Raw genomic sequence first — 20,040 nt, forward strand, 5'->3', positions numbered from 1 at the left:
AAAGAGATTTTTTTTTTTTTTAATGGAGAATGTGTGCCAATAGCGTTTTCATCATGTCGTTCGTGCTCTGCTAACACATTTCTCTTAAAAGAACTGGTTGCCAGGAAAACATGTTTGATTTGTTCACAGTTTTCTGACAACGTGGCAAAAAAAAATAGCATGACCTTTTTCGTTTGGTAATGTGTCATAGTGGGACCAACTCGCACACAATGGCAGTGGATTAGAAATAATCACACCTTGTCAGCAGTTTCTTCTGCTGCCAATGATGTGATGATTTCTGCAATATAAAAATCCAATTGAATATAATCAAATAAGATAGAAAATAATAACGAACCGGCTTCATTTTGTGATACGAGGTGGCTTTGTCAGATATTTATTGAAGGAAAGTAGTAACAGAAAGTTCTCTCTATGCTAAACGGCTTGTTAGAGATAATAAGATACAGCTTCTGTGGAAAGTGTGCGTTAAAGCTGGGGAAGCACAAATAAAAAATGTGTGTGAATGCAAAAAGGTCATTCGAAACCAAACTTAACCCACTCGACTCTGCGTTGGGCCTAACCTGCAGAACTGTATGATTTCTTAGCTGATGAAAAGACAGAACGTAGGAGGAATGGAGCCAATTCTCATATATTGTTAATGTCAGTCTTGCAAACGTGAGTGTAGTGGAGGGAACAGTGGAACAAGGTGATGCACAAAGACTCATAAAGCAGGAAAAAAATGTTTTTATGTGCAGTTTTGACTTTTTTGTGTATTTTTAGCATTTCAGTGAACTTTGAGGCATTAATGTCATAAAATCAGACAACCATGAGAGACTAGAAAGACAGAGAGGAAGGAAACAAAATTAAGTAGTCCAGTGATTAGATTATTTCCATACGGGTTTTATATTGATATCCTACATCGCTAACTGGCTAATACCAAGTTTTTACGACATTGCTACTGGGACTTCTGGGAATCTAATCCATATGAGTTTTGCAACTAAAGCGTGATCCCACTGACGTGGAGTTCAGTTGTCTTTTATTACAGAATACAGTTGTCTCTTTTTGTTTTATTCCCAGAGTATAAATAATCCAGAAATAATGTCGTCGAACCTAAAATGCTTCGTGCAGTAACTCGAGTGCACTGAGAAAAGAAAGTTAACATCTGCTGAGATTTATTATAAAACTGTACCATTAATAATCACTGCATGTGTTTATTGGGGGATTCAGGGAAGAGGCCTGTGTGAGATTGATGCTGCAAACAATTGTGTTTTGAGAAAATGGTCAAGAGGTGATTCGTGGCTGATGTTAATGTCGTTGCTTTGGAAACGTGTCCTGCTGTTTTTGCCTGAGAGAGGCCGGGCTGGTGCTTCTTTGACTGACGGCTGAGCTGGCAGGAACAGGGAAACACAATGTAAACAAACTTTCTTTGCTAACTGCGGCTCCTCGTGCCAAAGACGGATCCTGTAGGGATCCTGAAGGAGCTGTTAACACTGCCTAGCTTCAAAACGCACGGCCGTTACGCTTGGAGATCAGTTTTTAAGTTGCTCACAGAAACCGGATGCCTGCTTCATTTCAGTTTTGGTTTTAGTCTCATCCTATCAGATACAAAGGTAACAGCTCCTGCTTTATGCTAATGAGGCTTGAAATTAAATGTTTGATTGGATGTGTGCAAATGGTTTCACTCATATCACGACTGCTAGGAAATAATATATAGATTCAAAAAGAAGCATTTTAGTCTTTATTTATTATTTCACATTAATTGTGAATGTGTGAAGTAAGAAAATATTTTTTAAATTAACATAAATTACCCTGAGCTACGACCTTAAATTATTAATGCATCCATCCATTTTCTGCTGCCAGGTTATGCTTATTGATCAATAGATAATATTAGTAATTATTTGTATATATTGCATTGAAGTACAAATGTGATATTTGTCAATAAATTCTTGCCATTTGTAAATAATTCTAGGTCTTATATTCTCCACTGGTTTCCCCTGATATGTCCATGTATATATTAACAGTTTGTATTAGAAATGTCTATAATATAAATCTACAGGACATACGTTGTTTATTATTCCGTTATTAGAGGAATCCCTGCTCATTCATCCTGAGGTTTCTCTCATTTTTTTCTAAATTCAGTTTTTTGTCTGACGGTCTTTAGTTGTACCCTGGACACTCAGCAGAAACCCTGGAACTGTACAATCATGGACATGTTTTTTGGGACGACAGAGGGAGTCGTGTGTATTAGTCATGTGGGATGTTTTGCACCAGGGGGCCGTGGTTTTGTTTCACGGCCAGAAAGACCCGTTGTTGCGTCCCTGGCCCGGGTCTGTGCAAGGGAAAGCCCGGTCGGTAGTGCCGAAGGGGCACAACGTGACCTGACGACAAGGAACCTCCGGGAAAACCGTCAATCCTAAACTATGTGCAGGAGAGAGGGTCCGGCAGGGGGGAGCACGACAAACGAGCCGACCTGCGGCGCCTCACTGCTGCTTAAGAAACGAGTCTTCCTGCGGGTCTACGGCGGGAGGAGGTGCAGGAGGAGCAGCAGGAGCAGCAGGAGCAGCAGGAGTAGCAGCTTATCAAATACGGATCAACATAAGGGTGAAATGTTGGCTCCGGGGGTCGGAGTCATCGGGTCTGCGGTGGTATCGACGCGGCCGTCGGGAGCCCCCCGCTGCTCGCAGAGGACGCCCCATGGCTGGGAGGCGGAGACGGGACCCCCGCTGACGTCAGTGGGCCTGTCTGTTTCCTGCAATAGAAAGTGAGAGAGAAGGTGAAGGAGAAAACACAGAGCTGTCCCCCTCCTCCTTACACCAAAGGTGTTACAGCCCGACAGTAGCTGAACCCGCACCTGTGAGTATGAACACCGTCACATCGAGAGCGCTCGGTTTGTTTTCCAGCTGGAGCCGCTGCCGGGGCGGCTTTCTGTCACTGTGAAATAGGTCGCCCTCGGTAGCTGCAGCCTGAGAGAGTCGGACATGCTTTTTTTTTTTTTTTTAATCGCTGCACACGGTGTGTTAGCCTGCCCTGAACTTTGACGGGTCTCTAAGGTGTAGCGGCTGAGCTGGTGGCTTTTTGGCGCAGTGTTTGCGGTGAGGACTTCTGCTGCACCGCGCTCCGAGGACGCAACTTGAGCTCGGCTCTCCTGAGCAGCTCTTTGTTGCTCTCCTGCACTGTAGGTAAGCCCCGAGCTGTGTGTGTCTGTATGTGTGTGTGTGTTCGTGTGTCCACCCTCACAGTTCATGTGGTCTTAAATGTGCATGTGTGGAGGCTGAAGGTCTGGACACGGCGGGTTTTGTCGGCCAAGAGAGAAGCGTCCCGGTCGAGCGCAGTTGCAGAGACAGCGAGGGGTTTTCCCTGGCTCCTCCCTCACTTACAGGGCGTTCACGTGTTGCAACAGGCACAAAAATACGCTATTCCCACACATTGTTTTTGCTGACTTCATTACATGGAGTCAAATCCCAGATATCACGTCCGGTCTGCGGTGCTTATCCCAAGTGCACCCGATGAACCTGCCCCCCCCCCCCGAGCAGTGAGGAGAAAAATCAGCTCTCTAATATTAAAGTCTTATTAATCATGCCACACATCGGACCCCGTGCGTGACTGTGCGTGCGCTGCACCGCTGCTGCTCTGCTTTTACGTAATGTGATCCTCAGGTGTGAATGGAAATCATTAGTCACCTGCACCAAGTGCGCTCCAGCCTGAGCGGGTTTAGGACATAGCGTTACAGCGCAGAATCACCGGGATGTGTGTTTTTTTCCCCCCTCGTGTCAGTATCAGGGTGTTTCCTCAAGTATCTGTGCACACGCACACGCACGCAGACCAGCTAGACATGCTGGCAGACCGACTGACAAACACGCCGGAGAAAATGTGCACGTCCGTGTCCTCCGCGTCGTCCGCAACGTCGAACCTGTGCTGAACCCAAACTGCAGCAGGGAGGGAGCCAGGTGAGGAGCAATTCGTCTTTCTGTCGTGTGACTTCAAGCCGACCTGGATGTGTTTTGGTGCGACCTGCTGCAGGCGCCGTGCACAGTCTATACCGAAATCCACGAGATGAGGTGATGTCATTGCTGTAGCGCCACATGTACCAACTGTATGGAGAAAAACCATCATCCAGTTGTAGTAAGTGTTATGTAATGTTGGAGAGGGGAAACAAAGGCTGAATCCTGAAGCAGTGCTGCACACTGCAATGTGCATTGCTCCAGGAGGGGTAGAGGTGTGATGGGGCATGGTGGAGATGATGCAAGGGCAAGAAAGCTTCAAAATACAATCAGATTAGGTGTTTGTTTGATTTTCCATCTATGCCAAAGTGAGATTTTTCTCCTGTTGGCACATGTCAGGCAGCTCACAAGAGCATTTGTTGAACTGTGGGTTTGACATGTAACATTTGCCTTCAACACCCACCGTTTTGCCTCACGCTGTTTCTACAAAACCAGAATTTGCATGAAGCCGACGTGAAGCTTTTGGTCTTTCATTTTAAATAAGAGCATCAGAGTACAAACAGTTCCCCGGGGTGAAGGTAGTCTGCCGTCTCAGCCATGGCTCCCTCTTCATGCTGTCACTTTCTGCAGTGATCTAACTTCAACAGGGAGATTTGTCTGATAGTAACCTCTGTTTGGCCGCCCAGCAGCCTCGAGCGTTCATCACCGGTGCACCCAGGACCTTATTGTTCACATCGTTCGTCATCTGCGCTGACATTCGTCAAAGTGAAGAGCAAGCACTCCGAACCAGCCGCTGACATATCAATCAGAGGTTTCCCATAAACAACAGCCGATTCTCCAGCTCTCTGCCTTTTGTTTGAGATCAGAGTGGCAGATAGCAGCTGCTGCAGAGGTTATATTGATTTGGGGAGACCACGTTCACACCTCCTCCCACTTACAGGAGGCCAAAGCCTGAGTTGCACTGCACATTATTACAGAGCAGCACAGAAAGGGCAGGCCTGAAATGAAAAGTCCGGCCAGGGGCACCTGTGTGAGGGATAAACTCAATCAGCGGCTCTGTGCTGGGCTCAGAGACAGCTGCAGAGGAGACTACGTGATGCAAGGCCGACTTAGAGCTTTATTGATCTGCAGAGTTTGTGCTGATTCTCACTTCACGTGTGTTTTTTTTTTTTGTTTTTGTTTTTTTCCCCCTGTACATGTACCAAGACTGTGGCCCAGGAACCAGCTCAGTTCAAGGTCAAGTGTTTAGAAACCACTTTCCCCAAGATGCCGCAGTGAACTGAGGTGGAAAGATGCCGCGCACCAAACAGAACAACCCGAAAAATTTGAAAGGTGAGTCTGAACTTTTTCTGAAGCGCTGGGTGCTTCTTGTCAGCTGGTTGACTTGTTGATTTTGGATGCAAGTGGGATTTCGTCTCTTCTGACCTCAAAGCAATTCGGTGGCCACATGTTGTTGGCTTCAGATTGTTGCTGGCTGAGAAGGAGCTTTGGTGCGTCTGTCTCTGTCGTAGCGGTTGGTGATCTTGCTGTAATGACAATAAGGTGAAAACTGGAAAAAACTTGCCAGCGATTCGGCCATTTTGGTCTGTCTCGGTGCACCTTCTCTGACTGGTTGTGATTTCAGACTTGAAGTGGTGGTAAAAGAAGTTTGTTTTGTTGTTGTCAACCTCTTCCATGCCCTGTCATTGTGCTTTGTTATAACCCTGCAGCTGTTGCAGTAGTTGAACAAATGAATATATAAATATCTTATGTAACTTCAGTGTAGTGTGGATGTTTTGCCACAACCTTTTAAAAGATGGGTCGTACCGTACGAGCTGAAATGTGAAGTTTCTCCTGCTCTGAGCAGGTGTAAATGATTTATTATGGGCTGTTGTCATAGAAGATAGAAGAGATATCGACTGCAGGAGCCCACAGCCTGTGACGCTTCACATTCATCGGGACTTATCCGATGGTATACACTTGCTTTTGTGCTGGAAAGTTAACGTTACTCAGATTAGACAAAAGCAGCCGTGTGATTTGTTTGTGCTGCCTTCACTTTAGAAGAGGTCACGAGGCTTTGGTTTGAAGAGTTCACACCCAGCCAGTCTGACAATGGACACTCTTTCTTTTAGGGTGTCTTTTGTAAATTAACATACAACAGAAGCTGCGGCTGCTTGGCTGTCATGTGCTAACACAGCGTCTCACAACTAAATGCAGATGTGAATTTCAAACATTGGGCGTTTGTTATTGTTAGTCTGTTTTCTTACTGATGTTCATGTCAGATGCAGTGGATCTTTAACAATCCCTCTGCAGCTGCAGGCACTTGAATATGAACAGAAACAGCAGAACGCAGTTTAAGTGCATATTGATTATAATAGGGCTGACAGACCATATTGAAGTTACAGCATCTTTTCATGCCAACACAGAACACCAACTGGCTTGAAGGATTTTGTGTTATGTTGAGAATTGACAGATTTACGTGTCAACAGACGTTTGCAGTTCACAGATCTCTGAATTTGCAGCGTTACATGCTGGGTGTGAAAATGTGCATCACTGCCATTCCCCAGCAGTCGATCCACACAGCAGATTTCCTCATGTCTGTGAGCAGCGAGCCAGAGTCCCTCTGTTTATTTATCATATAAACACTTCCTGTGTGCTGCTTTTTTTTAAATTTCCATTGAGCTTACTTGGCCAAACAGCATAAATAATTAAGCTTTAGAACGGTACGTTGCATCGCCCAACAGAGGACGGTAGAAACGGCAGCCAAATCATACTTGTTTATATTTTTAATGGTGACTGTTCCCTTGTTCCTCATGGCTCAGACAGTGGCGCTGCAGCTGCTGCAGTGCTTTGGGACTTTTAATTTGAGGGTGAAAGACTTGGATTTGTTAAGAGTGTAAGTGGCAATAATTTGATTGGGATGTACATCCTTATTTCAATGTCTCAAGCTTTCACTTCCACATTACTTCAGTGGTAAATGCATGTATTTATAGTTATGTATCACTTTATAGTTTGGGATTTTCTTTATAGCTGTTTTGTCTGTTTACGTATGTGCATATTTTGGGTATGTTTGAGCGTTGTGGTTTTGTTTTGTCACTGTATACTTGTTTGATATCCATCTGTAGTCATGTTGCATCTCTTTGTTTGTTTGGCTCTGGTCCTATCATGTTAAGACCTGACTCTGACCTCCCCTTGGCCTTGGAAATGTACATTCTGGTCCTATTGTTTTCTTTATTTTCTCTCTTGTCTTTGTGTCTTTATCCAAAGACAGTGCACTGTTTTAAATCAAGCAGCAAATGTCATTTAAAGGCAGCAAGAGCCTCATTACTCCTGAAAACACAGCAAAGTGTGTTAGAGGTGTTAACTTGAACTTGATAGAACTTGCCCATCACCGGATCTGATGAATTTTCTCAGTATTAGACAGTTGTAGGGGGTACCCAGCTCACTTCCTCATCATTGTAAATTGTTGAGACATCTGTCTGGCTTCTTCTTGTGCCTGTTACCCAGTTCATCACCAGTTCATCTGTCCTCCCGGCATGCACTGAAGGCGTTTCCTTCATCGGGCAGGAAATGCTAATTGCACGGCACGCTATCACATGTTTAAACTGTGAAGAGTGTCTTTTCCTGGAAACTCAAAGAAACTTGTTCATACTGCCCTAGAGCCTTTACATGGTGCTTCAAAACCCTCAGCTTAAAGCTATATAGGGTTTTAAGTCTTGTCTTTGCTTAATAACTTAAGCAGCAATTAATCTGAGTACAGATGTAAAGGTGGCATTTAATCTAGTCTTGTGAGTTTTGGCTGGTTGATGAGAAGCTTCTTCTCTTTTGTCTTTTGTGCCTCAGAGGCTTGGCAGCAATCTGAGTCTAGTATAAACAAAACGGTTTTCTTCTTGATCATCTAAAATCTGACTTGGCACACTTGGTCTTGTCAGGGGACACAAAGAATAACTTGCTTTACTGACGACATCTCGACCCGGCTGCACTGCTGACGTCTATCAGGTGAATCTAAGTTCTTGCTGCTTAACGTGAAAGAGGAAGCAGAGCATGTAGGAAAGTATGAGCACAAGGCTTCTGCCTTATTGCAGAACAAAGATTGATCTTCACTTGTTCATCAGTTTACATACAACAGCTATGCAGTTAATCTCCTGAACAACCTGATCGTTTTCACATTGGCTGTTAATTCTCTATAGTAAAAATAATAATAATAAACTCTAGTTAGTGGGGGTCTTTCACTGGGCAGGAATGTCTACTGGTTCCCAAACAACTTTATTTTCCTCATTGATTTACAGATTATTAGTTTTTTAATTAATCCATTGGTCTGTGAAATGTCTATAACAACCTTGGTGTGGAAACTGGCCATCTCCAAATGTTTTTGTTCAACCCAAAGTCCAAAACCCAAAAATCTTAAATTTGCATAAATCCTGACTATTTAGCAGTGTTTTACCATTTTAGCTTGAAAAATGACTGAATTTATTATTATTCCATTTTCAAAATAGTTTCAGATTATGTTAACTGGGTTAGTTGATTAATCAGTGTTTCAGCTCCTAATGAAACTCGTAGTCTCATTTTAAGACCTGGACCATGTTAAATGAAGTTGACAGTATTTGAAAAATGTGGTTTCAGTCAGATTATCTAAAATCACATTTCAATAAAAACAAATCTTAACTGATGTTCAGTAAATGACGTAGACCTGAGGAATTTGCAGGATGATGAAGTGATCCCGTGCTTTCATCAGTGTGATCCGGCTCTAATGAAAAATACTTGCAGAAATACCTCAGATTGTACATGCGGTGAAGCTAAACTGGTGACTCACTGTGTAACGACAAAAAATGAACAGATCAAAACAAATGGCAGAGAGGAAGGAACAAGGAGACTATTTAATCTTTGTGTATTCTTGGCTGTATTTTCATTGGAATCATAATAAACCATCACATACTCTAAACAGTAACAGAGGAAATGGCTGCTGTTTTAAGCTGCATCATTTACTTTCAGATCCTTTTTTTTTTTTTTTTTTGTTTCTCTCCTGACACTTAAGGAAAGAAAACCTCCCTCTTAGGTGCCCAATGAATCATTTACCCTCGAGGGACAGTTGTGAGTTAGTTATAAAACTTGACAGCTCAACACACAGTGGCCAACAGGATGAAGTGCAAAAAAAAAAAACCCCAACAAATTTCTGCGAACATTTTATAAACTATAAAACTAAACTATAAATGCTGTTTTTGCAAGAAGCTCTGTATATTTTGTGTCCCTGCTACAAGCTTGTTGGTATACACTTAAAGTGCTCCTGTGTGTGTAATGTGTGGAATGAACCTATGACGCAGTTTGTCAGTAACAAAGCAGGAAGTCAGGAACTCCTGCCCCCCTCTCTGAGTCTTTGTTTACTTTTCTCAAACAGCTGGTCTCCAAGCAGCTCTGGAGGGCTACATGGTGGTTTCCCCTTCAGACAGACACTCAGTCCGAGGACGTCAGCAGAAATAACGCTCGCTGCTGCCAGGCAAACTGGGAAATAATGAGATGATCAAATGTGCACTCCGAACAGTATAGTTCAGAATTGATTTTCTATATGGTGCATGTTTCTTAGTGGTTAAAGTGACACTAACTTTGTGTTGCAGTCAGGGCCCTGAGCAATCAAACTCACCGACTTACTGAGTGTATATTACACCTGTGCAAGCCCACAGAGCATTACACTGACTGCTGGTCTGTGGTTCACCTCTCCTGAAAACATTTTGCACATTAATCCAAAGAAGAAATTACAGTTCCAACTGCACAAGCTCACAAGAAACAAGGTTGTGGATGGAATAGAGTAAATTATATACAAAGCTCAATAGATGATTATATTGAAGATAAACAGAATAAACCAACACAGATAAATGCATCCTTCTATTTATCACGCGTACATTTTGCTGGTTTTCATTTTATTTCCATTGAGATGCAAAAGGATGAAAGAAAAGTGCGAAGTCATGCACTAAAAGTTCAACTTTCCTGCCATCAGAGAGGCTGTGCTGCTAACACCGAGTGACTGAAGGGTAAGAGATTTGTATATTTTTGGCTTTGATACACCTGCAGCTAGGAAACGGTACATTAGGTCAAATCCACATCACTTAGTCATTTCTGAGTAGAATAAAGTGTAGCTGGACAACTTGTATAAAAGCCCACATGATGTTAATAAAAGATGATAAATAAGACTATTGTCATGAGATTTTTATTTGACTGTTTGTGCCCGTCAGGCTGCTCTCAGTAAACCGTCTAATGGAAGAAGTGGAACATGTTTGGAGTTCATTTGTGGCAACTTGAACTGAAAGCACACAATTTAAAAAGATTTGTGTTTATAGGTTCATGCTGCATTTCAGGACGACAACAACCAAGACATCAGGGACTGTTTGTACCGTTTTGTGTGAAACTGATTTTTAATGACTTTACAAAAATGTGTAACACATTTTCACTTTGCCATTATGGGTCATTGAGTGTAGATTGATGGGCACATTGATGTTCACTTAAAATCTACAGCGCAGTAACTTTGTTTGAATGCTTGTCTTTCCACTGTACATACTTAAACTGTGATTTACATCCGGTACATTATACAACTTGAACTGATTGAGACACTGAAAGATGCCAGTTTAAATACAGCCATAGATTGTGTGTAAAGTCAGTAAAGCCATTTTAACTTTACTAAGCCCATTTACTGCACATACTGAACATAAATCACATGTCACTTTTCTGAATTATAGGTGACATCTACATGCAGACAGTAGTGTGGACCAACCTCAGCGTGGGCACTGGTATTACGTGGTTCAGCCTGGGTGGTCTGGTTCCCTAGATCCGGTGAGGAGGAGCAGCCACAGATGTGGAGGGAGGTCAGGAATATTATCTTTGTCATAGTGATGAACCAAGACCTGCTGCATCTTCACCACAGTCAGTTTGTCACATAGTCACAGGCGCAGGCAGGTGTGAAAGCAAAAGGCTGGAAAAAGTGAACGGTATCAGCATTTCTACATTGTCTACAGATAAAGTGTGACACACCAGAATGATTTGGCCTGACGGAGTTTATATTTTGTATTTCAGCTTAAATCTCTTTGTAAGTTTGCAGCTCGTCTGGTGAAGGAGCTCATGTTTAGATTTTAGATCAATTGATGGATTTTCTTATGACCTATTGTACAAATAAACAGATTTGTTTATCTCTCAATCACTGTTGCTGCAGATTAGAAATTTCTAAATATTTTTCTTTTCTAAAGACCAGACAGACTTTATTAATCCCCTGCAGGAAAATTAAGCATCTTGGCAGCAAAAGTGCAAGAACAGATGTTTAGATAATACAGTTTGACTGTTTTTCAGAAAGACACAAGTCACCACAGACTTATTCAGACATTTCTATACCATTTGTAAGTTGTAATGGTCAACATGTAGACGACCTGAGCTACTGTCTGTAATTAATAAGTAACTGTAAATAATAAGACGGTACGTTGATATTTTACTTTACGAAAGTAAATCAGAAAACATGTACTAAATATTAGCTAAACCAACATAAACAGTAGCTACAAAGTGAATAAAGATAAGGAGTTTGCAATGAAAATGTTAAATTAATGCAAATACAATTGTTGACAGTAGTGGAGCCTTGGCAGACTCCCTGAGGGCTTTCCATGTTTATAAAGGTAATTCAGTTTGTGTCTTCACTTCCCCATTTTCATAAGTGTTTGTTTAATAAAGTCATTTTGGTTTATATTTGTGTGGCTTTTTATTGCAGCTAACATGAGAAACTTCAGGATCTTAAATAAATAGATAAAGGATTTGTTTTTGCTGTGGAGCATAGTAGGATCAAAAATCTTGTATTTACATGACATTTTCAAATGCTGCAGTGAAGTTAGTATGTTCATGTCTGGTTTAAATACCAGCGTCATGGTTGGTAGGTTGTGTGGCCTAGTTAGCTACAGTGGAAAACTGTGACCTGGAGTTAAAAGCCACTGGTTTAGAAATGAGTACAGTTTATTAACCTTCCTGACAATGTGCTCTGAGCTGCTCTCACTCTCTCCCTCCGTGCATTTAGAGTCCCATCCTTTTCCTTTCTCCTGCTTCTGTAAGTGGCTTCACCCAGACGACGACGCCTTCACGGGCTACGTGGTGTTTGTCATCGTCTGTGCGGCGTTTGGTTTTTCTTTCCCTTTGCTCAAGCGCCCCTGAAAATGCCCAGACTTGTTAGCAGCACCAGTGTTTAGAGAACAGACTCTGCATTCCTCTTGTCTTATAAAGGGCTCCTTGCACCAAAGCCCAATAGGTCTGGTCCCCTGTGTGAGCAGAGAGCATGCTGTGTGATAAATGAACAACTGCAGTGAAAGGAGGTACATTTAACAAGGTGGAAAATGTTTACCCTATAAAGCAGATATAAGGAGACAAAGGCGGCGTTTCCCATCCTTCACTGCCCTGAAACGGATGTTTATGTGCAGAAATAAAGTTTATTTATTTTATTACATTACCTTGATGGCACATTAATCTTTGTAAGGCTGATTCGTAAGGATGGTGGAGTTACTGTGTTGACAGCAGGTGCAAAACAGTTTTTAGGAGCTAAGACTTGAAGAGCTCAGCTCATGCTTTTCACTGCCTTAGTAATTTGCAACAAACTGACAACAGTTTCCTGTTAATGATCAACTGTGTCTCTGACCTCAGCGCTGACCGTGGTTAAATACAACACAATCAACTACACCAGTAACTTGCACTAATCAGACTTACACACTAAACAAAGCAAAGACACAACACTGGACACAGTTGTTTGTTTCTTTAAAACTGCAGCAGCAGTCAGGTTTTCTGGCCTTGGCTGACCTTGTTTTGAGGAGAACTGAGTTTCATTTACTGCTCAGAAGTGCCTCATAATGAAGGTCAGAGAGGCTGGTGATGCCTCTTGTGTCGGCTCTTTGCTCTGGCTCTTTGCTTCATGTCCGACGTGCTCTTGAAATCTTTAGTCCCACTGGTGGTGATGATCTCCTCTAACACGCCTGTGCTTCAGCCGTCATTTACCCTGAACAATAATTAATTTTAAAAAGTCAAAGACACACTAACATTGTTGTGTGGGGTGTATACTGTTGTTTTTGTGTACTTTTGTAATTACCAAAAAGATAAAACTGTAAGTTTTGTTGGTATTTTTCTTTTTTTCCATGCCACTGTGCTTCCTATTTCAGTATGTTATGCAGAGAATACCAGAATGTGTTCGTCACTACACTATTGACACCCTGCCCTGTTTGTTCTGTACATTGTGGTGTGTTCCAGTTTGAGTCAGTGACAGGACAGTTTCTGTAAGTTTCCACAGCCCTTTTTATTTTGCCAACAGTAACAGCCATGAAGAGAAGCAGCTAAATCCAGAGAGACCTCTTCCTTTAGGTGATGTGTGATGCATACTGCACAGAGAGTGCAGCAGCTGCTCAGCCACAGTTTAAAGAGAAGTAACATTGAGTCAGACCAGGGCTAATGTTAATAAGTCAGGCTAACAGAAATACGGGTGTGATCAATATGGGCACCTATGAAGCCAGATTTTTTTTTTTTTTTTAGTAGACATTGGCTTCTAACGCTGACCACGTCATAACAACACTTATCTATACATGATAAGGATTTTCTACCTAAATTAGTACATAAAAATAAGCATAATGCATAGTGTTAATCATGAGTTGATATCTCATAGTCTCCGTTCCACCAGCTCCTGTAACTCTGAATGTCTAATTCAGTATTTCTTTCATTGGTTTTTCTGAAAACATGAAGCGTGTTCCTGGGGCTCACTTTTCATGCTCCAAGACAAATGTGCATTCAGTCAGCAGCTGCAGCAGGAAAATGAAAGCTTTTTTGATTTTTAGTTCAGAACGGCAGTATGAGTACTTATATTGTCAAAACTTGGTTTTATTTGTGAAGCTCACCTGTTCTCTGAAAGGTTTGAGCTGCAACATCTGTATAAAACCTCCAGGTGTTTACTCCTCACTGACACATCTGGGCAAATCATGACCCCTTAACAAACTCAATGCAGTTTCCCCATTGTGGGACAAATAAAGGTTTTTATAAAGGTTCTTATCTTAAACTCAAGCTATGACATTTACCTAAGACTTATGGGAAATGGTGTTCAGTAAAAATCACCAAAAGCTGAATTAATAATTCACAATAACAATATTTGATCGTTTAGCAAAAAATGTATGTAGAACAGACATACAGCTGAGAAAGGCTGCTTTGGATTTTTACTTATTAGTATAGTTACATGCATAAATTATATGCGTTTACTGCAGTGTCATTTTAGTTTTTATTTCCTTACACAAAACTGGAATATAAATTGAGACAATGAACATTTTCTACTGTAATTTGGACTGTTGAAAAAAACCTTTAGCTTATGTAAAAGCCTGAGCGCTGCAGAGAAAGAGTTAACATCCTGGCCACAGTGAATGGATTTTTACATGTTGTGTCATGCTTAGGCAGCCAAACCAGTGTTTCCGTATGGTCCCTTCAAATTACAGTGTGTGAATGCAGCAGGATTCACACAAAGGGAACTTCTCTCCCTCAGGCACAAATAAACGGGGTTTTAGCAACAGTAACTACAACAGACAGGCTGAAACCAGTTCAGGGATGTCTGTTTAACTTGGTGCTAACCTCAGAGAGGCTTTCACTTTGGCAGAGCTGGCACAAGGAGGGACCATGGAGGGAGGAATTTTTATGGCCATATTTTGTGTGAATGAAATAGAATATGGTGGGAAAAACGAAGGCTCAATTTGCCATCCTGAAATGTGGGTTAATATGTATTCCTTATTTTTGTCAGAGGAATAAAAGCATATACTTTTCTGGTTTTAATGGCAGCCTCATCTGCTCAGAGTTCACTGTGCAGAATCAATTTTTGGTGATGGAAAATGTGATTATCAGAGACCAGGCACTTTTGCCCTTGTTCCATTTTCCATGAACTGTAATTATGAGGTGTATCTCACAAATGGCGATGTTTTTAATCACCTCAGGCCTTTGCTAAGTGGAAGGTGATCGCTCCCTGACTAATCAGCCTTCAGGGTAACAATGTCATGGCGGTGAAGGGGGGACCTCCCCAACACCTGGTAACATCTGGAATCCAATTTGTAATTTGGTGTATTTGTCAGGACTCCATGTGGCCATGTAATTGTTAATGGTAACGTAATTATTATTTTATTTTTACATCCATGCTCTTAAGGGCTTATCCCGGTGTGTTCAATTGGTGTTGATGTATGAAGTGTTGAGAAATTTCACTCACCTAGGAAATATAATTAAACAGTACACAAGCTTGAGATTAAAGCTGCAATGCACAAATGGAAGTTGTTTGAAACTGTAGCTGCAACTATTACAATAATTTTGAACCATTAATTTATCAAGTTTTGGATTCATCAGCTGGTCACACTATCCACAAAGAAAGATCTTTGTGTTTTAGTACTGTACAGTTCTGTGGTTGCAGCTTGGTTTGCTCTCTTTCTCATCTTAAACCATTTGCTACGTGCAGACTCTGTCTGAATGTCTGTCAAATTCCTGCCTGTTTATCAGACGTTGGTGACTAATACCAGAGCTAACACCACCCGCCTGCATGTGCAGAAAAGGTCTTGCATGTGTGTTTCAACTGTTTATTCAGTCAGTTGTGCACCTTCTTGTCTTTGCTGCAAGCTTTGCTTTGTGGAGGCAGCAATGTGTTTCCAAGTGGGACACAATGTTCTAGTAATGATCAAGTCATCATTCATTAACAGCCTGACAAAACCTTTTTTATCGTTGCTCGGACAGCCACAGCTGAGGCAGATGTGTGTTTGTGTCTTTCACTGAAAGCCCAACACCCACTCTGCCATTTACGTATGAACCCCTGAAGACAGACGACCTGACTGTTTCCAGCCTTGTGTGTGTGTGTCTTGGGCTTTATCTCGGGTCAGTAACAAGGACTGCTGCCCAATCAGTCAAATTATTGGACTTAAACTTTTCAAACTGAAGCATTAGTGAAGGGCTCAGACAGGCCGAGCTAAATTGGAGCTAACGAATGGTGACCTTCTTGCACCTTTTCCCTCCACAGGTGAGCTTTTGCGGCCTGCAGAGCCACTTCCTGGAAACTTTGTTGAGGAGCATTGATGTTGGCAACTCAGGAAGGTTAGCGTTGGCGTCTGAGCGGGAATGATGAGAGGGGAAAAACAGGGTGGGGGCCGGCAGGATTTGCCTCTGCTCACGTCAGCACAGAGACTCAAAACAGTGGAAGAAATTCTCCCTGCAGTGGAGACACAAGCCCGATGTCACATTATTTGGAGACGTGCTCATGACACATTGAGGGGGTGAAGAGCTCCTCTGCACACTGAGTATTTATGTCACCTGCAGAGAAATGCCCCAACAAAACCTTCCTCTGTTTCATGGAGGCTGCTGACTCCCTGGGGGGGCTTTTTTATGATTGTGGGGAAAATGTGACATGAGTTAAGCTGCTAAAGTTGGAGGTAAAAAAAAAAAAAAAAAAAAAAAAAGCTTTGGAAAAACTGCTTAAATTAAAAAAAGAAGCTGACGTCTGCTAGCCGGAAACCCTTAAATGGGTGGATGCGTGGGGGCGCTTTTTTGTGTGTGTGTAAGTATGTGTGCAGCTGTGTGTGTGTTTGTGTGTGTATGCAGAGCTGGCATTGCTTAATGGTTTGCACAAGCAAAGCCCAATGCTGGGGTTGCCAGGGAAACAGAGCAGCATGAGTCTCGGTCTGCAGGTGCTGTTCCTTGTGTCCTACTGCTGGAACCTCCTACGAATGTGGAGGGAGGCGAGAGCGGGGTAACAACTCGAAGGAGGGTGGAAAAGCATCCTGGGGAAAAACACTCAGGGAGAACTGGAAAAAATGGAGTAAATAGCAGGGGAGGTTAGAGTTATTTTGTCTAATGTTAGACAGAAGTGGGTAAATGCAGGCAGACTTACAGCACGGTAGAGACGTGTACCTCTGTGTGCAGTTTGACATGTTGGTCACACACTGGATACTTTACTGTAAAAGTCCCAGCAGCTGGTTAACTAGGTCAGATTCACACAAATTAATTTTTTTAAGATTGTACAAAATGTTCTGTGTCATAAGGTTTATGCTGCAGTGTGTCATGGAGCAGAAAATATCTTAAAGATAAGCCTGATGTAGCTGCCTAATAAAAATGACTCATGACAGAGAAGTCTTTGTCCAGCCACGGTCTCAGTGTGCACTTGGAATCACACTCCCAATGACAATCCCAGGTCTATTTCTTCATCCTCCATCCAAACTGAAAAGAGGATTTCCCTGACACTGGACCTGAGACAGCTACTGTCGTCTGTGAATGAGACCTGGCTGTGCACGTTCAGAAAACACCCAGTTACACTACAGGGTAAAGTCGAGAAAGACTCGGCTTTATGCAAATATCATCTGCTGCAGTGTGAGAGACACCCAGGCAGGACTCTTATGCACAAATAATCTGTTTAATAAAGAGCCAACATTAGGTTGTTGAAGAGACTTTTCCCTCTTAAGTTAAAATGAAAAGTCCTTTAATCTGTAATTAATTTTCAAAGTTATTGTTTGTCATTTTTAAGAGGAAATAGTGTGAAGATTTGCTGCTTGAACAGAATATCTTGGAGTTTTGGGTTGAACAAAAACATTTCACAAGTTTTGTCGGGAAGTTTTGTTTGTTTTATTTTTTTATATATATATATTATTATTATTTTTCATACTGACATACTGTAGACTAAATTTATTATTCAAACCTAAAAATAACAGGCAAATTGATAACTATTGATGAGTCAATAAGATGATGCAGAAAACATGAGAATATGCTGTTTGGGATGTTTTCGACCTGCTGGAATAGTTTTTGTCTGAAACAGAGGTCCTCTGCAGCCTCGCAGCAGGCGACTAGCTGAAATCGCCCCGATGCTGTGAGGAATAAAAGCTTTAGAGGGAAAAAGAAGAAATAGCTTTAAGGAGAGGAGAGGCAACATTACTGTTGATTCAGCCCAGAGGATCTGGCACAGAGCGGGGCTGTGAGGTTCGATGGAGAAACGGGACGAGGTGGCTGCGTAGCTGATTGTGTGACTGTCAGTTTAGATCTGGTGGGGAAATCCAGTTTCCCCTTCTATCCAATGAGTGACAAGCCCGGAGGTACACTCAGACATAGCTGGTTGAAAAACACACTCCACTGTGATTTCCCCTCTCATCATCATCTTTTTTTCCAGTCAGCGTTCGTCTGGCTCGGACAGGCTGCGTTCACATCATGCATTGATTCATGAGGTGGTTTGGAGCCCTGCAGACTCTCATCTCCCTCCTATACATTTATGAACACATCTACACTGCTGTTTCTATTATTGGGAGCAGTTTGCTGCAGCTTCATAGCTCATACAGAATTAATTCAATGTCACTGTCTTAATTCTGCGCACGGCATTAGACGTGCACACATCATTTTAGTGTTTTCATCAGTGATTACACATGATGGTGAATTCATGATGAATTATGTTTTTATGCAGCCTCCAGGAGGCCTTGTCCTCGACTCAGAGCGACAGGTCCTTTACTGCTGCACGCACCAGATGTTGAAGTGGAGGAATGGCTGGTGGGCAGATGGGTGAGATAGCAGAGGTTGTCTGTGGTTTTCTTAAGGTCAGGCCGTGGGCTGTATTTATCAACACTGACACTCGCTGCTCCTGCGTGGGACGTGTGCCATCATCACCGCTCCATGTCAGCCAATCAGAGTGCAGCTGTGTGGTTGGGCTTCTTGAAAGTCACATGCATCAGGCAGTGACTAACTACAAGGCCTCATGGGAACTGAGGCTGTTGCTTTGCTTATGGTGACAGACGGACCCTCACGACATGTTAGAACCCCGTCAGAGGACATGTTAGTTTGCTGTCCCTGAAATCTCCACAGAACAGTTCTCTGCTCATTACGCATTATCCCAAACCCTTCGCCTCATGGTCACAGTGATCAGTGGAGAAGGCCGTGCATTTAATAGCAGAACAAGCAGCACAAGCAATTTGAAATGATTTGAGAAAATTGCAGCGTGTCTTTTCTGCTGTTTGTCTTGATACAGCACTGCTGGTACAATAGTTAGTGTTTTGATTGAAGGTGCTCAGCTCATATGGTGATAGTGCTGATACTAAAACATCACCCTGCTTCTAAGCATGTTATGTGAATATAAGGTTAGCTCTGACATCCTGCCTCCAGTCTCTGTGCTAAGCCAGGCCAACCACGTCCTGACTTCAGCGGCGTCATTTTAAGCAAAACTTTTTCAGTAACAGCCACAAAACCTGAACATCAGTTTGCAACATGTGTGAAAACGAGTAAAGCAGCAAATCCTCACATTTACCCAGTTGAACTTTAACTGCTGAGAAATGACGATTGGCAGAGTAGCTGTTGATTTCTGTTGTCCTGTCGGATTGATTGATTAGCTGAGTAACACTGACAAAGATCAACATGTTTCCTCTCATTTAACAAATCCAGCCAAATATGAAATGTCTTAACACAAAATCATGAACTATCTCAGGAAGCAATAAGTAAACAAGCTTGATTTTCTGATGTTCTGCTCGTTTTTGTTCTTGTTTTTGCTGCAACCGTGATCTGAACCTCCTCTTCTTTATTGTTATATTTTACATACATTTATAGTCTGAGGGAAACACACATTCAGGCTTCAGTCAGCAGAAAGCAGGATGCTGAATAACAGAACTGAAAGAAATATAAATCCAGGTTGTGGGTGTTTTACAGGAATCTGGATCCTGTACATGTCAGCACACACTCTGTACCATCTCTGGCCTGGCCTCCTATCTCACTGCCTGTTCATTCATAAACTCTTCTCTTTGTTTTCATAGTTTCCTCTCTGCTTTTGTAGGCTATATGCCATCAGCAGGAAATATGTTGTTTCATCTGTGCGGTTTGTGTTTGTAAGGTATTGACCGAGCGAAGAGGAGGAGTGGGAGGAAGTGAGTGTTGTATGGCCTGAAGTGTCTGTCAGCATCAGGCGAGGGGGGAGTTCGTACTTGGCTCCCCATTGGATTCCAGCAGGTCGATGGTGAAAGATTGAAAGCCTCCAAACTGTGTGAGAGTCATGAGGAAGGTTGAGCAAGGTCAGGTCAGGTCAGTGCTTTAAATACAGACATGCAGGACAGTAATGTACATACACACACACATGCAAACATACAGGGTCGGGAGGTTGACGACCATTCTCGGCTCT

The 20,040-nt window shown here is 42.4% G+C and overlaps 1 protein-coding gene across 3 annotated transcripts in view; it reads left to right on the forward strand.

Annotated features, from left to right (window-relative positions):
- The first annotated feature begins 2,717 nt into the window (after window positions 1-2,717).
- The window catches only part of hivep1 (HIVEP zinc finger 1), a 48,767-nt gene continuing 31,444 nt past the window's right edge, over window positions 2,718-20,040 (forward strand). The window contains exons 1-2 of one of the 3 annotated variants that reach the window (XM_026300810.1): window positions 2,718-2,829; window positions 5,124-5,249. In XM_026300810.1, the coding sequence (XP_026156595.1) occupies window positions 5,210-5,249 (40 nt within the window). In that variant the 5' untranslated portion in view covers window positions 2,718-2,829; window positions 5,124-5,209. Of the gene's footprint in view, window positions 3,156-5,123; window positions 5,250-20,040 lie in introns of all 3 variants that reach the window. The other 2 variants (XM_026300811.1, XM_026300809.1) reach the window with 2 other exon arrangements.

The sequence above is a fragment of the Mastacembelus armatus genome, chromosome 11 (assembly GCF_900324485.2).
Source record: "Mastacembelus armatus chromosome 11, fMasArm1.2, whole genome shotgun sequence".
In the NCBI taxonomy this organism is placed as follows: Eukaryota; Metazoa; Chordata; class Actinopteri; order Synbranchiformes; family Mastacembelidae; genus Mastacembelus; species Mastacembelus armatus.